Source organism: Phascolarctos cinereus, unplaced genomic scaffold (assembly GCF_003287225.1).
Source record: "Phascolarctos cinereus isolate Bilbo 61053 unplaced genomic scaffold, phaCin_HiC Scaffold_4;HRSCAF=312, whole genome shotgun sequence".
In the NCBI taxonomy this organism is placed as follows: domain Eukaryota; kingdom Metazoa; phylum Chordata; class Mammalia; order Diprotodontia; family Phascolarctidae; genus Phascolarctos; species Phascolarctos cinereus.
The window spans coordinates 203,045,887-203,067,138 of NW_027555847.1; the positions used below are offsets into that span (position 1 = coordinate 203,045,887).

At 39.2% G+C, this 21,252-nt stretch overlaps 1 protein-coding gene across 1 annotated transcript in view; it reads right to left on the bottom strand.

The window, feature by feature from the left end:
• Positions 1–223: 223 nt before the first annotated feature.
• Positions 224–21,252, bottom strand: part of SNX30 (sorting nexin family member 30) — a 190,196-nt gene continuing 169,167 nt past the window's right edge. The window contains exons 8-9 of the mRNA XM_020972423.2: positions 14,087–14,239; positions 224–7,330 (exon numbers count right to left, since the gene is read on the bottom strand). Of these exons, the coding sequence (XP_020828082.1) occupies positions 7,271–7,330; positions 14,087–14,239 (213 nt within the window). The 3' untranslated portion in view covers positions 224–7,270. The remainder of the gene's footprint in view (positions 7,331–14,086; positions 14,240–21,252) is intronic.

Here is a 21,252-nt window from a genome sequence, read left to right on the forward strand (position 1 = left end):
ATCACGCTAGCAAAATAACTGAAGGGAAGGTGAAGCTGGGGAGGAAGGTAATGGAAGGGATTAAAAGAACCACAGCTTTTTCTTTGAGGGAGTGTGGAGAGGCAAAGGGAAGGGAGGTGAAAGGGAAGAACACGTGGCTCGCTGATTTCTTTTTAAAGGAAGAAACTAAAAGAAACTATCCATCTTTCAGTTCTATAAAGAGAGCACAAGGCAAAACAAAATGTTCAAGCTAACAAGAGCATCTCTTATATGTTTATTTGTCCATACCTTTAAATTAATTGAGGTAAAGAAACTTAAAAAAAATTTACAAGCTAATAGTTCATCAGGCAATACAAATTATTTTTGTTTACCTCATAGTATAATACTATTCCCACAGTAAACAATAAACAGAATAGGTCTATACACAGATACATGAAAAAAGGTGAACCAACACATTTGTGCCAGCATTGGAAAGTAAACAAAACAACTTTACACCCATGGTGTTGATAACAAAGAAAAAAGGGGGAGGCACCTGTTTAAAGTGTGCTATCTACAGGAAACAAACCCCTCCACTGTTTGAATCATGCTCACAGCTAATCTATACACATGCTCTCCCAAGCTCATAAGTTTTCACAGATTTTGTTTTGGTTTATTGGTAGCAGGGGTAGAGAGGAAAACAAACAAAAACCCCACAACTTTTTAGTGAGGAAATTCCCTACTCTTTTGATCTGAGTGGGTTTTAAAAACATGTTCCCCCCTAAAAGTCAGAAATAAGCAATACAGTACATAGTCTAGACAGCTGGTCAGTTGATACAACCTAAATAAAATTTTCATCCCTTTACTGAAACAGTTAAAATCTAGATCCAAAAGTTTGCTGGCAGAAATTTATTTCAAGGGGATATATATGTATATATATCTTCCCAATGCATTTATAACTGACAGGCACATAGGAAGTACAATGGACAGTGTCTCTTGGACATAACCAAGATCACTTGGGTATCAGGTGCTTCTATATTGCCCCAAACATCATTGTTCAGAGATGCTGGTTTGTTATACAAGGAATGTATAGCTAGTAATACAGCTATATGGGTCACAGTTTATCATACTGACTGTGATTCTTCTCCCCACCCCCAACATTCTTTTTACCCACCATTTTGAAGGAGACAGGAAAGAATGAAATGTTTTTCTCCTTTACTTGTCCCCTTACACCTGTTTTAGTTGTTGGTAGTAGTTACTCTGAAAGTTTGGTCAAAGCAACAGATGTTACAGACCCTGTTTAGTGAAAGCAAAAAAGAAAAATACCGAAGGGGATGTTAAGAGGTCAAGTGCTCTGATCTACTCTTACCCTAGAGGCTCCACCAAAAGGGAAATTATGTACTAGGTTATAGAAACATTGGTTCCCAGGTTCACCCAGTGAAAGCCAAATGGTAGCTATGAACAAATGTATATGCAGTACCCTTCACCCACAGTTTTAACAACATTATATATATGTATGTATTTTTGCTAAAAAGGAGAGGGAAAGAGCATTCAATACTCAAGCCAATATAGCACTTCATATTTTTGGCATTGAAACTGTAGGATTCAGATCTAAAACTTTGTTCTCAGGTGTCCATGATATTTTAAAAAGTCCCTTTATAGCATTAGGGCATGTCTTTAATACTGTTATAATTTGAGAATTTCTTTATATCAAATAGACTTGAAAAGACTAACATGCAGTATGATTTTCAGTATTGATCCTATATTTCTTATAATTTAAAAAATATCTAAAATACATTAAATTGTTAACCATGTACATTTTGAAACAATGCTTTTATGGTCCCTAGTGTCCCCTCCCCTCCTCCATGGTAATAATAAAAATATATTTGGCAAAAGCAACACTTAACATTTTTAAAATATAATTTAAAAAAAGATAGTCCCCATTATGCCCCTTTGTTTTCTGTTGATCCAGTTTAATTTGTTTCTTGAAAAGGTGGCAACTGGTCATCTTGTATCAATTGTTCAAATACAAGACAACTAGGACTTTATATTCATTTAAAAAACACCACTAGAAGCATCAAAGTGTCTGGATACATCACAGCTTCAAAAAGTGGAGTTAATATTTCGCAATTCGCACCATTAAAAAAAAAAAACAAACAACAACCTCAACTTGAACTTGCTGATTTCGTGCCATGTTTGATCACCATCATCAGATATATTTGCAAACTGCATCTATACTATACAAATAACCTGATATTCTACTTAGTGCTGATTAAAACATTGATTTACTCGCTTATTCATATCAGTGATCATGATCTGGAGTAGTTTTATCAGCCAAACTGAGTAGGTTGGATGTTTGTGTCAAAAATACGTTTCTAACATACAGGATTAAAAAGTTGTTGAAACTCAGCTGTCATAAGGGGCTATCTGCCCAGTGTAGACGCTGCTACCTATATATGGCACAATAAATGTCCCAAGACTGTAGGCTTCACAATCTCTAGGTTGGCCAATTACTTTTAAGCCAAAGGGCAGCCTGTTTTGTTGAGTGGTTTGGTGGGATGTCAGGTGGTACTCTATTCCCTTTACAAGGAGACCATTTGTAGGGACATAGGAAGAGCTGCTATCATGTCACTGCTCAGCTACAGATTTAGACAAAAGAGACTTGTGTTCCTAAAGAAAAAAGTTTATTGGTAAAATCTCCTGCCATTTCTAAGAATTAGGAGAAAGAGTTAAGAGGAGATGAATGGTGTAACCTGGCACATTGTGAGAAAGCTAATCCAAAACTTAGGAGCACCCTTTCCCCACAAGAAACAGGGACCTGGCAAAGTAGTGTGAGCAGCCAGCTAAGAAAATTGCCTTGTTGCCATGGACAGTCAATATAGGTGGCACGAGTGGGTGGATCCCTAGGCTGGTATGCCAGCCAGTTTAGAAGCAGAAGAGGGACAGTCAGCATTAAAGTGAAGGGACCTCATTGAGTAGCTCTGTACCTAGTGATTAATTCTAGTTAGACTTGGGACAAATTCCACCCTTCCCTCTTTTCAACACTCAAACCCTCTAAAGCAAAGAAAGTGGGTGAGTAGGAAGGGCCTTCCAGAGCCATAGAAAGGAATTACACATTGCTTAATAATGGCCCTCCCTTCCTTGGGTTTTCTACCATTGAGACCACACCCATGCCATTTACCAGCTCCAGCAGAGGGGGCCTATAAATTTCAATGTGAACAAAGATCATTTATCTGTGGTTTCTGAGCTCTTCAATGTTCTAAGTAGCAATACCAGGTAATTCAAGTCTGGGGTGCTATTCAGGCTGAGCTCTTATTTTATTAAACTGCCTGAGCTAGAAATTCCTCCTGTGACCATGTACACAAGGCCCTGCCACACCTCTTCCAGTTCCCGTCACCTCATGATAAAAGGCAGCCTCACTCAGGCTGTCAAGATCTGTCCTCTCTTTTCTGAAAGGGAAATCGAGAAGGGGCTGATGATGGGTCAGGACATGGCATCCACTTCAAAAATGTCTAGAAAACCTGGGTGTACTATGATTTCATACTAAAAGAAACTTCTTTTATATGTACTAAAAATGGTCCCCCTAAAGACATGCTGGTTTTTCTGTTGTTGAATCAAAAGAAAGGTGAGAGTTGAGCTTAGCCACAGTAGTATCTTGAAGAGCCTTATAAGTGACCTAATTAACAAAAATAACGCTTTTTTGGAGAAACCAATGGAAAATATGGACATTCATGGTATTCCCTCCCACTCATCTCTACCTTCACCTTTTTCCACCCCCAATAGAGGAATGACTATTTGATTTCTGATACAATGGTAGAAAGGTAAAAATACAGATTAGTGTGGTTATGCTATACCAGGACAACCATAAAGATAGTGGAAAAATCTGTTTACAGCATATTTCCTTAAAGACTATTTTATTTCATAAAACATACTCCTGTCATCAGGATTTTTTTGTAAAGTAGATAATGAAAAATTAGAAATTCAGGTCAGAGAACCCATCGTCCTCTTAAGCTTTTCTGTTGTACAGCATGGCTATTCTACTTAGAGAAGGATAGTCTTCTCCAAACTGCAGGAAACAAAAGTCAGATGGGGAGCTGGGGAGAGAAAGAACAACACAAGAGATGTAGCAATATATTAGGCTTGAGACTTTGGAGAAAGGGTAGTGGTGGCCTGCATCAGGAAGGCATTTTGAGCATTAACCTCTTTGGCACAAATTCACGCATCTCAAATGAAAATATTCCCTGTATTGACCAAAAATACAACACCTTGGTGCACAGTCATGGTTAGGAGGGGGGAAAAGGTAAAGGACTTGAGAAGTTGGAGGAAGGAGGAGGCAGTCAGTGTAAGAGGGGCTTGGTTATCTATCCTCTATACTAGGACTCCTGGACCAGGGGTGGGGAACCTTTGGTCTCCAGACCACATGTGGCCCTCTACGTCCTCAAGCGTGCCTTTTAACTAAATCCAAACTTCACACGACAAACTCCCTTAATAAAAGGAAGTTCTGTGAAGTCTGGATTCAGTCAAAGGGCACACGAGAACCTAGAGGTTCTATGGCCTCAGTAGGTTTCCCACTCCTGCTCCTAGATCTTTCTTATTCATTTTACCACTGAAAACGTCTTCCTAAATCAAAGGGACACACATGCCTATCTGAACAAATCTTTCCACAGTAGCTGGTGATGGTTTCATTGGTACATGCCCTTGGTAGCTAGGGCAAAGCTTGCCTCTCTCTAGTCTCTACTTAGCATTCTGAAACTGATAAACTCTCATGTATAAATGTTACATTTTTGTGCATTGTAAAGTGACCAAAACAAACTGAAAAAAATCTGGAGTCCAAAGACTGCCACATCCCTTCAGAGAAGAGTCCCTTGTTACCACACTCAGCTAAATGAGAGGGGCAGAAGGATCTTGGGAAGGATAACTTCTCCCTCCTTCCTGTCCAGCGCCAACTAACTTTGAGGAAGCCCTCCTCCCAACCCCCCACCCCGTCATTCCATCACACAGGGGCACTGTCATGCTTTGGCAAGATAGCAGGAGGTCAGATACTGGTTCTTATTGCAGCTCTTTTTCCAACGTCCCTTCCTCCTAGTCAGTAACAGAACTAAATTTTTAAAGAGCACTTCTTCCACCGAGGAAAGCCCTTGCTTTCTCCAAAACTGATTTTTTTTTTCTTCCACTGAATCAATCTAAAGTATTCTCACTTCTACGAAAGAAAATGAGTCAAGTATCAGTATGAAGTGTACATCAACTCTAACAAACTAGGACCCAGATACACAACAAAATCCCGGCATCAAAAAGATGGGTTTTTAGAGGTAGAATGATATGCTGAATTGCCATTCATGGTGCCATTCACTTAGAAATATTGTTTAGAACTCTATGTACCAAAGTAAAAATTCACATCAAAGGATTTAAGCATTATGTTAATGGGGCTCTATCAGGGTAGGCAGTACCAAGAGACAAAGATTCGGCTGAAAAAAAAAATCTTCTCCCATGATTTCTTGGGCAAAACAAGGCCTAGACACAGCAAAATGGGACCAAAACATACCAAGCAGTTTAACTGATGAACCGACAACATTAATTTTAAGCTTATCTGATACACAAACACTGCAGACTGCCATTCAGGAGTGGTTTTGAACCTAAATTAACTGCCTTAAATGTTACCTGGTAAATGTTGACCAGTATTTTAAATACTAATTTCTGTTTATAAAGTGATATTTTAGAGCATCTAGCTCCTGAAAATTCTGTAGCTAACTTGAAGCCTGTCTTAAATTTCATAAGGACAAAGCCACAGGTGAGAGAAAACATACACATTCATTAAAGGAACAAGGGAAGAAAAATATACAGTTTGCAAAGATGTACAAGTCTGGTCTGGAAAAAGGAACTGTTTTTCTTAAGAAAGGGAACTTCTCATTTTTTTTTAAAGCTAATCTTGGAATGAATACTTAGGACTGGTTGCTATTGAAGTTATCTAAAGGCTAACTTAGCTAGCTTTAAAAAAAAAAAAGAGAGAGGTTCTATTTTGAGCACATGACCTCAAGAATAGTGCCTTTCCTTACCAAGAAGAAAGGCTGGAGGTCAAGTGCTTCATAGAGAGCACCTGCACTATTTTTGTTTGTTTGTTTGTTTGTTTTTACAAATTTAGACTGACTGGATAAGAAAACAAAAGCTCTCTGTCTCAGACAAGAAACCCTTCAAAAGCTGCACTGACATTTGATTTACACAGTAGAAAATATTATACTAGTTCTTTAGCTGTGTTAAAGGCAAGTTTCACAAAGCAGACACAGGAGGAATGTGATGTGCTCCTCAGCCTAAAAGTACTTTTAATATCTCAGCTTTGGGGCACTGCGCATTCCTTATTCACTACCAGTATTCCATTTAATAAGAAAAAAAAAAAGGATGTACTAAGAATGTCAGGGAGCATTAATGGTACCTTCTTCATTTGGTACTCAATTTCAAATCGCTGATTCTAATGCCAAAAACAGGTTCAATTAATTATTTTATAAGGCTATGGTATAAATCTAATCTCCTTGCTGACCCTCTCAGTATATACGTGTGTGTATATATGTATACATATATGTACATATACCTATATAAGCTTATATACATATTTTATGTATACACACATATATATGTATACACACACACACACACACACACACACACACACACACACATACTTCAGCTGATTTAAATTGACTTCATATCACCAAAAAGGAACAACATACATGATACTACTCATCACGAGAAGACAGCATGCCACATTCACAGCTATAGGCCATGCCTGCTTCACGCACTTTAGGTAGAAATGTCAACACCACCTTTTTCCTAGGACAAGCTAACACCCACAGAAAATTCCATTCCAAATGTGGAAGGAGTGTATAGGCGCTAAGGTCTTCCTTCCTTTCTGGATCACAAAGCAGCAGCCAGATTCTCTCCTATTAGAATGCAGGGATGGTGGCACTTGTCCTTTTCTCTGTAATCTTCTTAGTATTCCACTGCATAAGTCCCTTCAAGACATGGAAGTATGTTTCCTTTAATAAGTGATGATGAAATCCATACAGAATCCACCAGGCACTCAGGGTCCCACCAGGAAATAGATAAGGAATACAGAGTGGGAGAAAATATTAATATGAAACAAGAATGGGTTCAAGGACTGAGGAGGAAAAAAAAAAGCAAGAAAAAAAGCCATAAATGTTTCAGTGGATTGGTTTTCAAATGCCACCCAGCCAGGTGGTGTTTTGCCAATCAGTAAGTGGACTTCCCAGTGAGAGGCATTGTGCACTGGTGTAGACAGAAAGGTCTCTTTGTTGGAAGGAGCTTATTTGGTCTCTTGCTTCTCTTGTAGCAGCGGTATAATCGACTCCCACGCCGTAAGGCACTGAAACAACATATCATACAAATAGAGTCAGTGTCAGTCAAAGTGTCAAGGGGCAGTTTTTCTTTTTTTTCCCCCTTAATATTATTTTTCCCCTATTACGTGTAAAGATAGTTTTCAACATTTATTTTTGTAAAATTGAGTTCCAAATGTTTCTCTCACCCTCCCTACCCCTCCCCAAGACAACAAGCAATCTTATATAGGTCATACATGTACAATCATGTTAAACATATTTCCACATTAGTCATGTTGTGAAAGAAAAATCAGAACAAAAGGGAAAAGCCACGAGAAAGAAAAAACAAAAAAAAGTTAAAATAGTATACTTTGATCTGCCTTCAGACTCCATAGCTCTTTCTCTGGATGTGGTTAACATTTTCCATCACAAGTCTTTTGGAATCGTCTTGGATCATTGTATTGCTGAGAAGGGCTAAGTCTATCATAATTAATCATCACACATGTTGCTGTTGCTGTATACAATGTTCTCCTGGTTTTGTTCACTTCACTCAGCATCAGTCCATATAAGTCTTTCCAGGTTTTTCTGAAATCCGCCTGCTCATCATTTCGTATAGCAAAATAGTATTTCATTACATTCATATGTCACAACTTGTTCAGCCATCCTCTAATTGATGGGCATCCCCTCAATTTTCAATTCTTTGCCACCACAAAAAGAGCTGCTATAAATATTTTTGTACATGTGGGTCCTTTTCTCTTTTTTTTATGATCTCTTTGGGATACAGACCTAATAACGATATTGCTAGATCAAAGGTTATGCACAGTTTATCGGGCATAGTTCCAAATTGGTCTCCAAAATGGCTGGATCATTTCACAACTCCACTAACAATGGATTAGTGTTCCAATTTTCCCACATCTCCTCCAACATTTATCATGGTCCTGTTTTGTCATGTTAGCCAATCTGAAAGTCATGAGGTGGTACCTCAGAGTTGTTTTAATTTGCATTTCTCTGATCAATAGTGATTTAGAGCATTTTTTTCATACGACTACAGATAGCTTTAATTTCTTCCTCTGAAAACTGCCTGTTCATGTCCTTTGACCATTTATCAATTGGGGAATGACATATATTCTTATAGATTTGACTGAGTTCTCTATATACTTTAGGAATGAGGCTTTTATCAGAAACACTGACTATAACAATTATTTCCCAGCTTTCTGCTTTCCTTCTAATCTTGGATGCATTGGTTTTGTTTGTACAATATCTATTTTGCATTTCATAATGTTCTCTCTCTCTTGTTTGGTCATAAATTCTTCCCTTCTCCATAGATCTGACAAGTAAACTATACTATCTCCTAATTTAAACAGAGAGAGAGAGAGCGCGTGAACCATTTGTTTTGAATATTTCATTGTTAGTAAATAAATTTTAACTCACCAATGATTATGCAAGAGTTATACTATTTCCTAATTGTGAAACAGGCAAGTACTACTCACGATGAAAAAAGAACTGAGAAAAAGGGACTTAACTCTCTCCCTGACCTTTCCCAAAATGAGCCAGCAGATACTTGACAAAAATACTTATAGACTGTCCTTCTGGATGGTTAGAGGCATCATTTGGGGTGGGATACTTAGGGCTTGCTCATAGGTGTAGGTGTATAAAATAGTTGTGCCTGCCTTTCCAAGTGAGCTGCAAATGTGTTGAAATCTTTCCCTTTCTCCAGCAAGATCTGATTGGTTTGTCCTATGCTGGACTAGAAATGGGGAAGTCACTCTGCCTCTTAATGGTGAGTATTAGGAAAGGAATAAAGGGCTTTCCCCTCCAGTTTCCTGAAGAAGAAGAAAAGAGGTGCTCTCTCCAGATCCTTGGAAGGGTAGACAATTTAGTCTACCTTAGATTCTCAATGAAGAATCTCCAGGTTCAACAGAAATTCCTGCAGCACAAAGAAAGCGGTCCTCTTTTGGGGAGCTCCCTTGCTTAGAAAAAAGTGGGAGTACAAACTTTTAGTCTTCTCCACAGCGGGATAAAAAAAATAAGAGTGGTGGTGACTTTTTGTGAGGGCCACATAAGAGGTTTATCTGAGGACAGAAGAGTCAAGTTCTCTTAGGGTCACACGGGATAAAGAGGCACATGAAATTTCTACCAACTTTTTTTTTTGCTTTGTTTTTAGTTTTTGGTTAGGCAATGGGGTTAAGTGACTTGCCCAGGGTCACACAGCTAGTAAGTATTATGTATCTGAGGCCGGATTTGAACTCAGGTCGTCCTGAATCCAGGGCCGGTGTGCTATCCACTTCGCCACCTAGCTGCCCCTCTACCAACTTTCTAAACCTGGTTTCTCTCCTGGGCTTGGGAATATGGTTACATATTCTTGCTTCCCTAAAGAAGTCTGCTGCTAACAAGAGGATCCATCATAGTTCAAGATGATCACCACCAGCCTCAGAACAATTGAAGGAAGTTACTGATCAAGTCCCTAAGCAATAAACCCTTCAAGCAGTACAGCCTCAGAAATTATGGAAATTGTTTCCAAACCATTATTGAAGTATACCACACCAAGTGATTTTCTGGTCTGACATGTAAACTAGAATATGTTAGAAGCCCTAGGTTTTACTCTTGGCTTGGTCACTAATTTGCTGTGTAACCTTGGGAAAAGTACTTTGCAGAATAAGGGGGTTAAACTAGATGATGTCTTAGGTCCTTACCATGTGGTCACATGAAATTCTCCCAATGCCCACTCCTGCCTCACTCCCCCCCACAGAGAAATCACTTTCCTGGGACTGCTTGCTATTATTATCATTTCCTCCCAATTCTGGTCCCTAGGAGGAAAAGGATAAGGGCTTCTGCCCTGACAAACCAACCATCACCTGTGCTTTAAAATGCCATAGACAATAGTCTCCTCCTCTGTCCAAATAAGAGTGACATTGAGTCCTTTCAGGAAACTGTTGCTTCAGCCAATGGGAAAGCTGTAATATTAGCCATAGACTCTCATCTCTGGTGTTAACTGGAATTGTAAACCAACAATAACTTGAGTTTAATTAAAAAAAAACACCTCAATGGGCTTAAGCATGATGAAAATGTAGGCCAGTGAGTGAATAGACTCATTAAATTCTATGGCCTTTTAGGACTCTTGGGTATTTAGTCACCCTCTTAGCAAGGATCATGGGTAAAAAGGTAATTCAAACTAAACTCCAAAGTTGATAATATACTTCTGCTAAAAAAAAAAGTGTCATTAAACTAGTGCTGTTTGACCTTGTTAAAATCTGTCAAAGAGAAACCTAAAGTGTGCGTAAGAAGAAAAATTCATTGTCCATCTCCTGCCAAGGTGACTCTGAAAAATTCCTTTGTGTCTGACAGTAGAGAGTCAAAAGTATTAAGGATGGGAAGTATACAAGGAAGCATTTGGAAAGGTGTGCCAAAAACTTTATGCAAAGCATGCACAGGGGAGAATACCCCATGCTTCATTATTCACCTACCCCAATTTTGGGGCTCTGTAATTAGGCTCAGGAAACCCACATAAAGACAAACACGATTTCAAGGCAAACAATACTGCTTGGTATGTTTAGATCTGAATAGAATTACCCATACCACTCTGCTTTTGAAATCCCACAGGTAGCATACTCATTGGGAACTTGTGAAATACACTGCCAGTCATGTACAAGTACAGTCTCACTCCTGGTCAGGCCCAGCAATGATGGAAAGATGGGGCCTTAAACTTGCCTCGGCATAATTAGGGTCCTTTTTATGGGAAGGGGAGCTAAAAAAGATTGTTCTGAAGTTGACCTAATCCTCTGCAACCCTCAGCAAGTTTTGGAGGCCTGACATCAAGAGACAGAAAGAAGTCCTGACATAATGAAAGTGGAGGTTGAAGAAATGATAGAATAGGAATCCAAAGAGGGACTCACCTCATCCACTGTTCATATAGGCCCAGGACTTCTTACAAACCACTGCTCATGTACACATTTAACTGCAGTATAAGGATGAGACTAGGGACTACATTTGTGAATTTACTGGTACAGGGAACTCCCCAGTGAGGAAATCCCCTCTACAAATGCAGGTTCTTCTCTGAAACCTAAAGTCTTCACAAATGGCCTAGGGCACTGAGATGCTAAGTGACTTACCCAGAGGGTCACATATAGCTAAGAATGTGTCAGAGACAGGACTTGAAACCAGGTCTTCCTGGCTTGGAGGCTTGTTCTCTATCCACAACAACATGCTGTCTCTTTTGAACTAGAAAATATTTTCTTAAAAGTTATAAAAAGTGGCCCAGAAAAGACAAACACAAATCAGGAGACTGACTTGGTATGAAGCAGCACAATTAATAATGATAATGACAATAAAACAATAACAAAATAAAATAAAAACAATAATAAAAATAAAACAATAAATAATAATAAAAAACAATAAAAAATAAACAGCATTTATATAGTGCTTTAAGGTTTAAGTGAAATACTAAGACTAAGCACCATTTCTTGTCTAATCAAATTTCAACATTAATCTTAGTTTATAGATGGATACATTAAATTTCTGTGCCTAGCACATAATAGGAGCTTAATAAATGCTTGTCAACTGACTGGCAGACACCAACAGTCATAATAGTCTCAACTAATCAATCTTTGAGGTCCAGAGTATGCACAAATCTCGAGTTGTACATTCATAGAAGGCTCAGTCTTTGTTCAGTGTGTTAGAGGGAGGCTCTTTTAAATCTGGCAAATTAATTTCAAGTCTGCAAGTCATTTGTTGATTTGTGGCTCTAAGATGAAGATCTAATGAGACGGATCTCATTACTGGTCATCTCTATGTTTTTTCAGGTAGATCCAATAAGTTCTCTGGGCCACAATTTTAAAATCTGCAAAATGTGAGGACAGTGGACTCAGTGGCTTACAAGGTCCCTTCACGCTTTCAATCTATAATCTCCAACCAAGTACATCACAACCTGGCCCCAACTAGTTGGCCTATTTTTTGTTGCATTAACCTTTAAAATGTCATCCAAGTGAATTTCTCTGCCTTCTCCAACCAGACAGAAGGCTTATCATCGTGTAAATGTGCATAAGCTAGAGTGTTTGTATACATACCATATGGGACCTCTCCAGTCGTTCTTTTATGGAGGGGAAGGTCTCCACCACAAATTTTAAAATACTACTTTAAAAAACTTGGGACTTACACATATAAGGATTAGATTCAGATATGAGATTATATGGTCTGACATTTAAGGGCCATCCCACTTTAGGGATAATCATAATCACAATAATCAGGTAGATATGCATCTGTTAAGCACTTATTATGTGCCAGGCACTGTCCTAAGTCCTGGGGATACAAAGAAAGCTAGAAAGAGTCCCTGCCCTAGAAGATGTGGGAAAATTGGAACACTAGTGCATTGTTGGTGGAGTTGTGAAATGATCCAACCATTTTGGAGAGCAATTTGGAATTATGTCCAAAGGGCTATAAAAATGTGCATACCCTTTGACCCAACAATACCACTTCTAGGGCTATATCCCAAAGAGATCATACAAATGGGAAAAGGACCCACATGTACAAAAAGATTTACAGCAGCTCTTTTTGTGGTGGCAAAGAATTGGAAATTGAGGGGATGCCCATCAACTGGGGAATGGCTGAACAAGTTGTGGTATATGAATGTAATGGAATACTACTGTGCTATAAGAAATGATGAGCAGGCAGACTTCAGAAAAGCCTGGAAAAACTTGTATGGTCTGATGCTGAGTGAAGTGAGCAGAACCAAGAGAACATTGTATACAGTAACAGCCATGATGTGCGATGACTAATATTGATAAACTTAACCCTTCCCAGCAATACAAGACATCTCCATCTAAGACATCTTCTGGAAAATGCTATCCACATCCAAAGAAAGAACTATGGAGTTTGAATGCAGATCAAAGCATACTATTTGCTATTTTTTTTTCTTCTGTTGAGTTTTATTTCCTCTTTCTGGTGGTTCCTCCTATTGGTTCTAATTCTTACTTACAACACCACTAATGTGAAAATATGTTTAATAGGAATGTATATGTATAGCCTATATCAGATTGTGCGCTGTGGTGGGGAGGAAGGGAGAGAAAAATTTTAAACTCAAAAGCATACAGAAGTGATTATTGATAAATCAAAATAAATTAAAGTCAAAAAAAGGGGAAAAAAAGTCTCTCAAGGGGCTTACATTACAATGGCAGAGACTACGTGCAAACAACTATGTATAAACAAGATACATAAAGGCTAAAGTGGAGGAAACCTCAAAGAGAAGGCACTAGCCTTGATGGGGACCGGCAAAAGCCTTTTTGTAGAAGGTGGGACCTGAGATGAGACTTGAAGGAAGCCAGGGAAGCATAATGCTTTAAGGTTTACACAACCCACTTCCCTCCCAGCGCCCCCTGACACATACACACACACACACACACACACACACAAACATATGTATGTGTGCGTCATATCATTTGATTCTCACAACAACCCTGGGGAGCAGGTGCTATTATCACCCCCATTTTATAAATGAGGAAGCTGAGGCCAACTTGCCAGAGTCACAAAGCTGCTAAGTTTCCAGCTCATTTTACAGATGAAGAAACAGAGCCAAACAGGGTTAAGTGACTTGCTCGGGGTCACATAGCTACAGGTGTCTGAGGCAAGATCTAAACTTGGGTCTTCCTGACTGCAGGCCTGGCACTCTATTCATTATGCCAGCTAGCTGCCCATATTCTGCCTCAGTTGCCTCATTTCTAAAATGAGAGGCAGATTCCACGGCCCCTCTACAATCCCCTTCTATCTCTAAATCAACAGTCCTGATCCCAAGTGTTAATCAGTGTGATAATTACCTTCTCATAATATTGGATATTTTTGTCAGCCATTCCCATGAGTAGCTGCCGAAAGTCCTGCCTTTTGTTGTTCTGCCATCTTTCCATGTCGGCCTTGAGATCAGCGTTAAAACACTCTACTCGATCCTGACACTTCTCAACATCAGTTGGCACCTTGGAGAAAAACATCAAATAGGCATTTTGTGAGACAAGAAGGCCACACACACACATACATGTATAGCTTATTTCTCTGGTTCTTAAGATTCTTTGGCTCGCACATTTTTAAAAGGGTCAAAGTAATAAACAGCTGTCTAAAAGCATTCAGATATCACAGTTAAGCCTTTTCTTCATTCCATGCTACACTTCTACTGGGTGAGTCATTTAATGATACATTTTTCAGAAAGTAGAATCTGGGAGGAATAATAATTTGGTGATGAATTGAATCTGCTCAGAAAAATGACTGACTCCATTTTCTCAAACAAACAGTCAAGTTCCCCAAAACAAGACAAAATGAATCATGGGGAGAAATGCCTTAAGTTATTAAAACAGGAAGAAATACTCCAGAGCCACTGAAAAGTACTATTAGTTCCTTTTATTAAGGGTTTTGTAATTAGGATTCACCCAGTAGAGACTCTTGCACCCATTTTGGAAATAAGAAGAGGGAGGGTAAGTTGGGCCATTTCACTACTTTGTTGTGCAGTCATTTCAGTAGTGTCAGACTCTTAGTGATTCCATTTGAGGTTTTCTTGGCAAAGACACTGGAGTGGTGTGCCATTTCCTTCTCCAGTTCATTTTACAAATGAGGAAACTGAGGCAAACAGGGTTAAGTGACTTGCCTAGGATCACACAGCTAGTAAGCATCTGAAGCCAGATTTGAACTCAGGAAGATGAATCTTCCTGATTCCAGGCCTAGCATTGAGCACGAAAAGCTCAATACTTCCCCCATCTTTATTATTCTGAGAAGCATTTATTATTGTCAGTCTCTCTCCTTCAAGTTCCTCACAAAAACCAAAGCCTCAATTTAATTTTGCTTCATCCTATATATCAGTCAACCAAAAATGATCTCTACCTTCCCAAAACTGTGATAATCAAGAAATAAAAATGAAGTCCAACAAGGGTGTGTGTGTGTGTGTGTGTGTGTGTGTGTGTGTGTGTGTGTGTGTGTGTGTGTGTGTGTAGGGTGTGAATAAGGTCAGGGAGGGAACAGGGAAAGGAGAAAAAGTGAGTAATTTCCTAATCTGTGTGACTGAAGAAACAGGTTTCAATGTGATACAGATCTGTAATTAAGAGATTAAGTAAGTGACTTGTCCACAGTCACTTACCTCAGGCATATCACCAGTGGGGATGCCCTTCCTTCTTTGTTATTCCCTCCCCAAACCTATGCAGACTGCTTGGCTACTCACACAGCTTCAATGAGATTGGAGTCACCACATCTATTCTTTCCAGTGAGATGGAGTACCCATGGATGAGCCCTACCATCTCCCCTGCCACTGCTCTCTAGGCCTTACCACGTGTCATCTGCTTCAGCCTAAGCACCCCTGGGACTTGCCATCAGTCCTCCTGCTGCTTCTTTAGGACTTCCTGACCTTTTTACCATACTTTGGTTCCTTTCTTTGAGGTGCTATCTCCTCTAATTCAAGTGTGAGCTCTTTGAGAGCAGGGACCATCTCACTTTTTCTGTTCACATCTCAGGACTTCACATCATGCATGGCATACAGTAAGTGCTTAATAAATGCTTTTTACATAAATTATCTCATTTGATCCTTGTGGCTACTATTCTTGAATACAGAAGCAAAACAGAAGAGAGGATAAAAGGTTAAACCAAAGCTCACAGATTTTTTAAAAAAAATATACAATCTACTGCTTGTATTTCTTTATAAAATGAAATGTTTGGGGATGATTGTTAAGCGCACAATAAAAAGCAAATGAAGTACTAGACATTAAGTCAGGAGGCCCAATGAAGCAGGGTCTCAATCTCACCCACTTCTGACAATGGCTAAGTGACAATGGGCAAGACACTCAAACTCTGAATCTCAGTGTCTATATCCATAAACCGGGGAAAATGATACTTGTAGAGCCCACTGCAATTACTCTGGGCCTCAGGTGCATTGAATTATGTCAAGCATTTTGCAAACTTTAAACTCCTATATGTCAGTTATTATTACAATGCCACGAAAAATGAGTATGAGTACTACTCACTCTGTAGGCAAAAGAGAAGCACTGAAGATTTTCTGAGCACAGGAGTGACATCTGTGCATATGGGATGTTTATGTTTAGCAGTGATATGAAGGATACCCTAAAAGAGGAAGAATGGAGACAGGAAGGCCAACTAATAAATTAGTGGTTTTAGCCCCAGAGAAGAGACATACCCCCACCCCACCCCTAATCTCTGCTTTGCAGAAGTCAGGGTCCATGGATGGGGGACACTACATTAAAAAAAAAAATCTCATTTTAAGGTTTTTTTTTTGATGTTATAAGTGATGGATCTCTTAGGAAGGGGTGGGATAGGGGAAATCTAGTTAACGTAAAAATGAAAAGTGAGTGACCCTGATAAGTCACTTAACACTTTAGTTTTCCCTCAGGCAACTTTATGTTGATTTTCATTAGCAGAGGGAAGCTCTCCATGGAAGAGTTTGAACCACAGATCTGGTTCAAACAAACAACAGAAGTTTTGCTTCAAAGTCCATCATAATGAATTTAGCATTTTGGAGAACCCAATCACTGTTCCAGAACCCACCCGAGGTAAAAAGAGTATTAACACTGATGTGCCCTTAAGCAAAGGAATTATGCCCAAGGAGCAGAACTGAATAAATTCATATCCAATTGTCTTCGACTCTAATGTACCACATATTCCTTTAACAAGCCCTGAAGGGCTAAGAAGTGTCAGGTATACAGACAATCTGGCCATGTCATTTAGGCTGGTCTGCCATGACAGAGATGAGAGATAGGAAGAAGGCACCGGCCTATGCAAAGCGGAAAACTCAGCTCTGAAATAAACAAAGCACAGCTATTCCTAGCAAGAAATGACTCACTTCTCTCAATCACTTCTTGACTTTACTCTCCCAGTTGCCTTTCCCGCTTTTCTCGTGGGTAAATGGAAATAAAAGGAGTCTCTTGGTGTGGATCTCAACCACTATTCCCCCTGCCTTGCTGAGCACAGGAAACACAGAGCTACGATATCAGTACAGAATGTATTCTCTGGTCTCACTTATTAGTTATCTAAGTATTCTTACACTGTGATCACAAAGAAGACAAAGGGAACTATCAGTTCCTTGGGATTAGAATACCTTTAAGAGTTGAGAAGTATCAGAAACTAATCAAATTCTTAGTGTCATGCTTCAAACTTCCTTTCTCCCTCCCTACCATCCCTTCATGAGGCCTCTATCACACCAATTTTGTTGCCCTTGTTCCATTATTCCTAACTCAACAAAAACATGGTTATCACTTTTGGCATAAAGCTTAGTCATTTTCCCAGTGCTAATTCTGTAACCTGATCACCCACTTTCCTCCACTTGGGACCCTTCTCTTCTGCCTCTGAACATACGACATTTCCCAAACTCTGCTCAAAATAAAAAATTTTGCTACATGTGCCATGCCTAAGAAATCCCACCTATTTTGTCACTTCAAACTTTCCAAAGACATGCAGTACTTAGTATATAGCTTTGCACAGAAGTAACTAATTAAATCCATGTTCATTTTGTGGATTTCCTTCTCTCCCTTCTGGGGAGAGTCTGGGAATTTCAAGGGCATGGTTGTTTTTTCCTTATGTATTTTACTTTTCAAACCTGAGCTTGATGAAAATACAAGCTATTCTTTGATGATATTTCTTAATGACCTACTATCAACAGGTCAAGTTCTCATTGCCAATATTGGAGAAGGGATTTGCTTCTGTCATATAATTCCAACAGCATCTTAGAATTGGAAGGTGCCTCAGAGGTCATCTATTTCAATTTGTACCTGACCAAACTTCCCTTCTACAACATATCCAATAAATTGGTGGACAACCAGCCTCCCCAGGGATGAGGTGTTCACTTTTTGGATAGATGTAACTGTTAGAAAGTCTTTCTTCAGGGTTTCTTGGCTCTTTTTTTGGGTCAAGGCATCCTCTGGCAGTCTGGTGAAACCTATGGATCCCTTCTCAGAATAATATTTTTAAAAATTCATAAGGGCAATGTCAAATTTCTGATAGAAGTTAGTAAAAATAAAATAACATTCCCCCCCCGTTCAAATTCTGGATCTCCTAAAATCCATCCATAAACCCTTGGTTAAGAACCCCCTGATTTACATGGAAGTTTGCTTCTAAAATCTGTCTCCCTGTAACTCCTACCAATAGATCCTAGTTCTGCCTCAGGGGGGTAGGCAAAACTAATCAAACGTCTCTTGCTCATATGAACACTTAAAATATTTGAGAATGGCTATTATGATCCCTTCTCCTCCTTCCCCCCTAACCCAGAAAGTCTCTTCCAGGCTGCAAACCCCCCAAATCTGACCAATGTTCATTTCCATTATCTGGAGGAAATTCCCTGGTAATGTTCCTCACATTGTTTTTTTGTCCCTTTCCTCAGACAAAAAAAGAAAAAAGAAAAGAAAAAAAAGAAAGGTATCCATTCCACAACAGTGAAAGGGGAAGTTCAGATTAACCCTTAGTTCAAAAAAAGGTTTACTCCAAGTCTCAAAAATCTAGGTTATTTATCCTCAATATTAGAGAATGGGCAGAAGAAATCAAGAGGAGCCTGACCTTCATTTGACTTATAATTTCTTTAATCTCATCAGATAATTCAAGCTAGGAAAACTGGCTGAGCAATCCTGATTAGCCTGAAGAGAAATGATTTCAATCAGACGTGGGGTTTTTTTTTTAAGTGTTTTACATACCGATGGTCTAAGATGACAACAAGAATACTTTTCGTGTATTATAAGAGGCTCATGAGCATGTTCTGTACTAAAATGCAACTCATTTTGTACTAAATTCACTTTGTACTAACATGCAACTCATGCAAGTCATTCCCATCTACAGAAACTGACAGATTAATTCCCCATTGCACAGGGTGAATTCTGGATGGCAGAATTAGGCAGATGCTCATTTCCACACAGGGGCATCTGCATGGCAGCTGAGGATTCTGTTTTTTCTTTCCAGTCTGAGGAAAAAATTGGTAGCTTTAACACTGCTTATATTTTTGTTTTCAACCAAAATGAGCCCTAGCTTTTCAAGAAATCTCTACTAGAAGAGCCATGAAGGTTAATTAGCTGAAACAAACAGCCAGAAGACCATTTAGGTCCCCTGCCCCATTATTCTGTCTTTGGGTTTCAGAATGAGAAGCCTCCATATTCCTCTGTGAACTGTTACAGCCCTCCAGACCCTAACCTCAAGAAACTCCCTTATATTTAGCCTGCATTCCTCTGATGAAATCCATCCCATTTCCTTATAAATATCTTGGTTTTCTCCACAATTTCACCCAGTAACCTAAGCGGAATAAGTGCCTTGCCTTTTTGGATACTTCTGACAATTTTGGCTTCAAAATGTAAGATAGATACATGTACCTGGTGCACTGAACCCTAGCAACTAAGAACCAGGCTGACCTTAAATGGGAAAGACAAACACACACCAAAGCTAAAAATCTCTCAGTTGCCCTAGATACCACAATGGGCATGAATTCTTTTCACTCCATGGTAGTTTGGAGTACCTAGGTCAGAAGCCAGATTGCACAAGGTCTTTGGAAGAGAGTAAAAAAGAAGCAGAGAGACTGAGGGCAGATGGTCTTTTAAAGGAGTTTAAAGGGAGGAGAGAGAGAAGATAAAAGATATGCCAATGTGGTCATATCTTACGAGAGTTTTTATAAACATGGCAGATACTTGCAGTATGTCCACAGCTAGATGGCACAGTGAATAGAGTGCCCAACCTGGAATCAGGAAGACCTGAGCTAAAATTTGGCCTCAGACACTTACTAGCTGCGTGACCTTGGGCAAGTCACTTGATCTCTATTTGCCTCAGCTTTCTTACCTATAAAATGGGGATAAGAATAGTACCTAACTCCCAGGGTTGTTGTGAGGATCAGATAAAATAGTATTTGTCAAATGCTTAGCACATTGTCTGACACATAGTAGACATTATATAAAGACTAGTCATAGTTATTATTTTTCCCCACCCTGGATCACTCCTCCATTCTTACTCATGTGCTGCTGAATGGAGCTGGAGGAAGTCATACAACCAGGCTGAATGGATTTACTACGAATTTATGTTAACAACTGGGTCCTCACTGCAGCAAGGCAATCCTTTTATTCTTTCTTAATTGATTCTCTAATCCAATCACCTCAACAGCTGTTCCAAACTTCTCTCCTCACACCTGCCTCCCTCCACTCTCTCAGCTGAAGTCCTGCCCTCATACATTATCGAGAGAACAGAGGCCATTTTACAGTGAGTTCCTGCTTTTCCCCTTCTCATCTCCCAATCCTGGACCTCATCCCCTACTATATCCTCTTTTGTTCCACTTTCTGATGGAAAGGGGGTCCTTCTCTCCAAGGCTAACTCTTGTTGTTGTTATTTTTTCTGTCCTGTTTACCTTTTTATGTCTCTCTTGAGTCTTCTATTTGAAGATCCAATTTTCTGCTGAGCTCTGGACTTTTTATCAGGAAGGTTTGGAAGTCCCCTATTTTGGTGAATGTCCATGTCCTCCCCTGAAAGATTATGCTCATTTTCGCTTGGTAGTTTATTCTTGGTTGTAATCCAACCTCCTTTGCCTTATGGAATATTGTATTCCACGCCTTATGATCTTTAATGTAAGAAGCTGCAAGGTCTTGTGTAATCCTGACTGTCGTTCCATGATATTTAAATTGTTTCTTTCTGGCTGCTTGCAGTATTTTCTCTTTGATTCAGTAATTTTGGAATTTGGCTATGATATTCCTTGGCATTTTCAATTTGGCATCTATTTCAGGAGGTGATCAGTAGATTCTTTCTATGGCTATTTTACCCTCTGGTTCTAGGACCTCAGGGCAGTTTTCCTTTATGATTTCCTGAAAGATGCTGTCCGGGCTCTTTTTTTCATTGTGATTTTTCAGGTAGACTAATAATTTTTTTCCTTCTTTTTTTAAATTAATATATTTTGAATTATCAACAATCACTTCCATAAGCTTATAAATTTTAAATTTTTCTCCCCTTCTCTCCCCACCCCCCTCCCCAAGATGGCATGCAA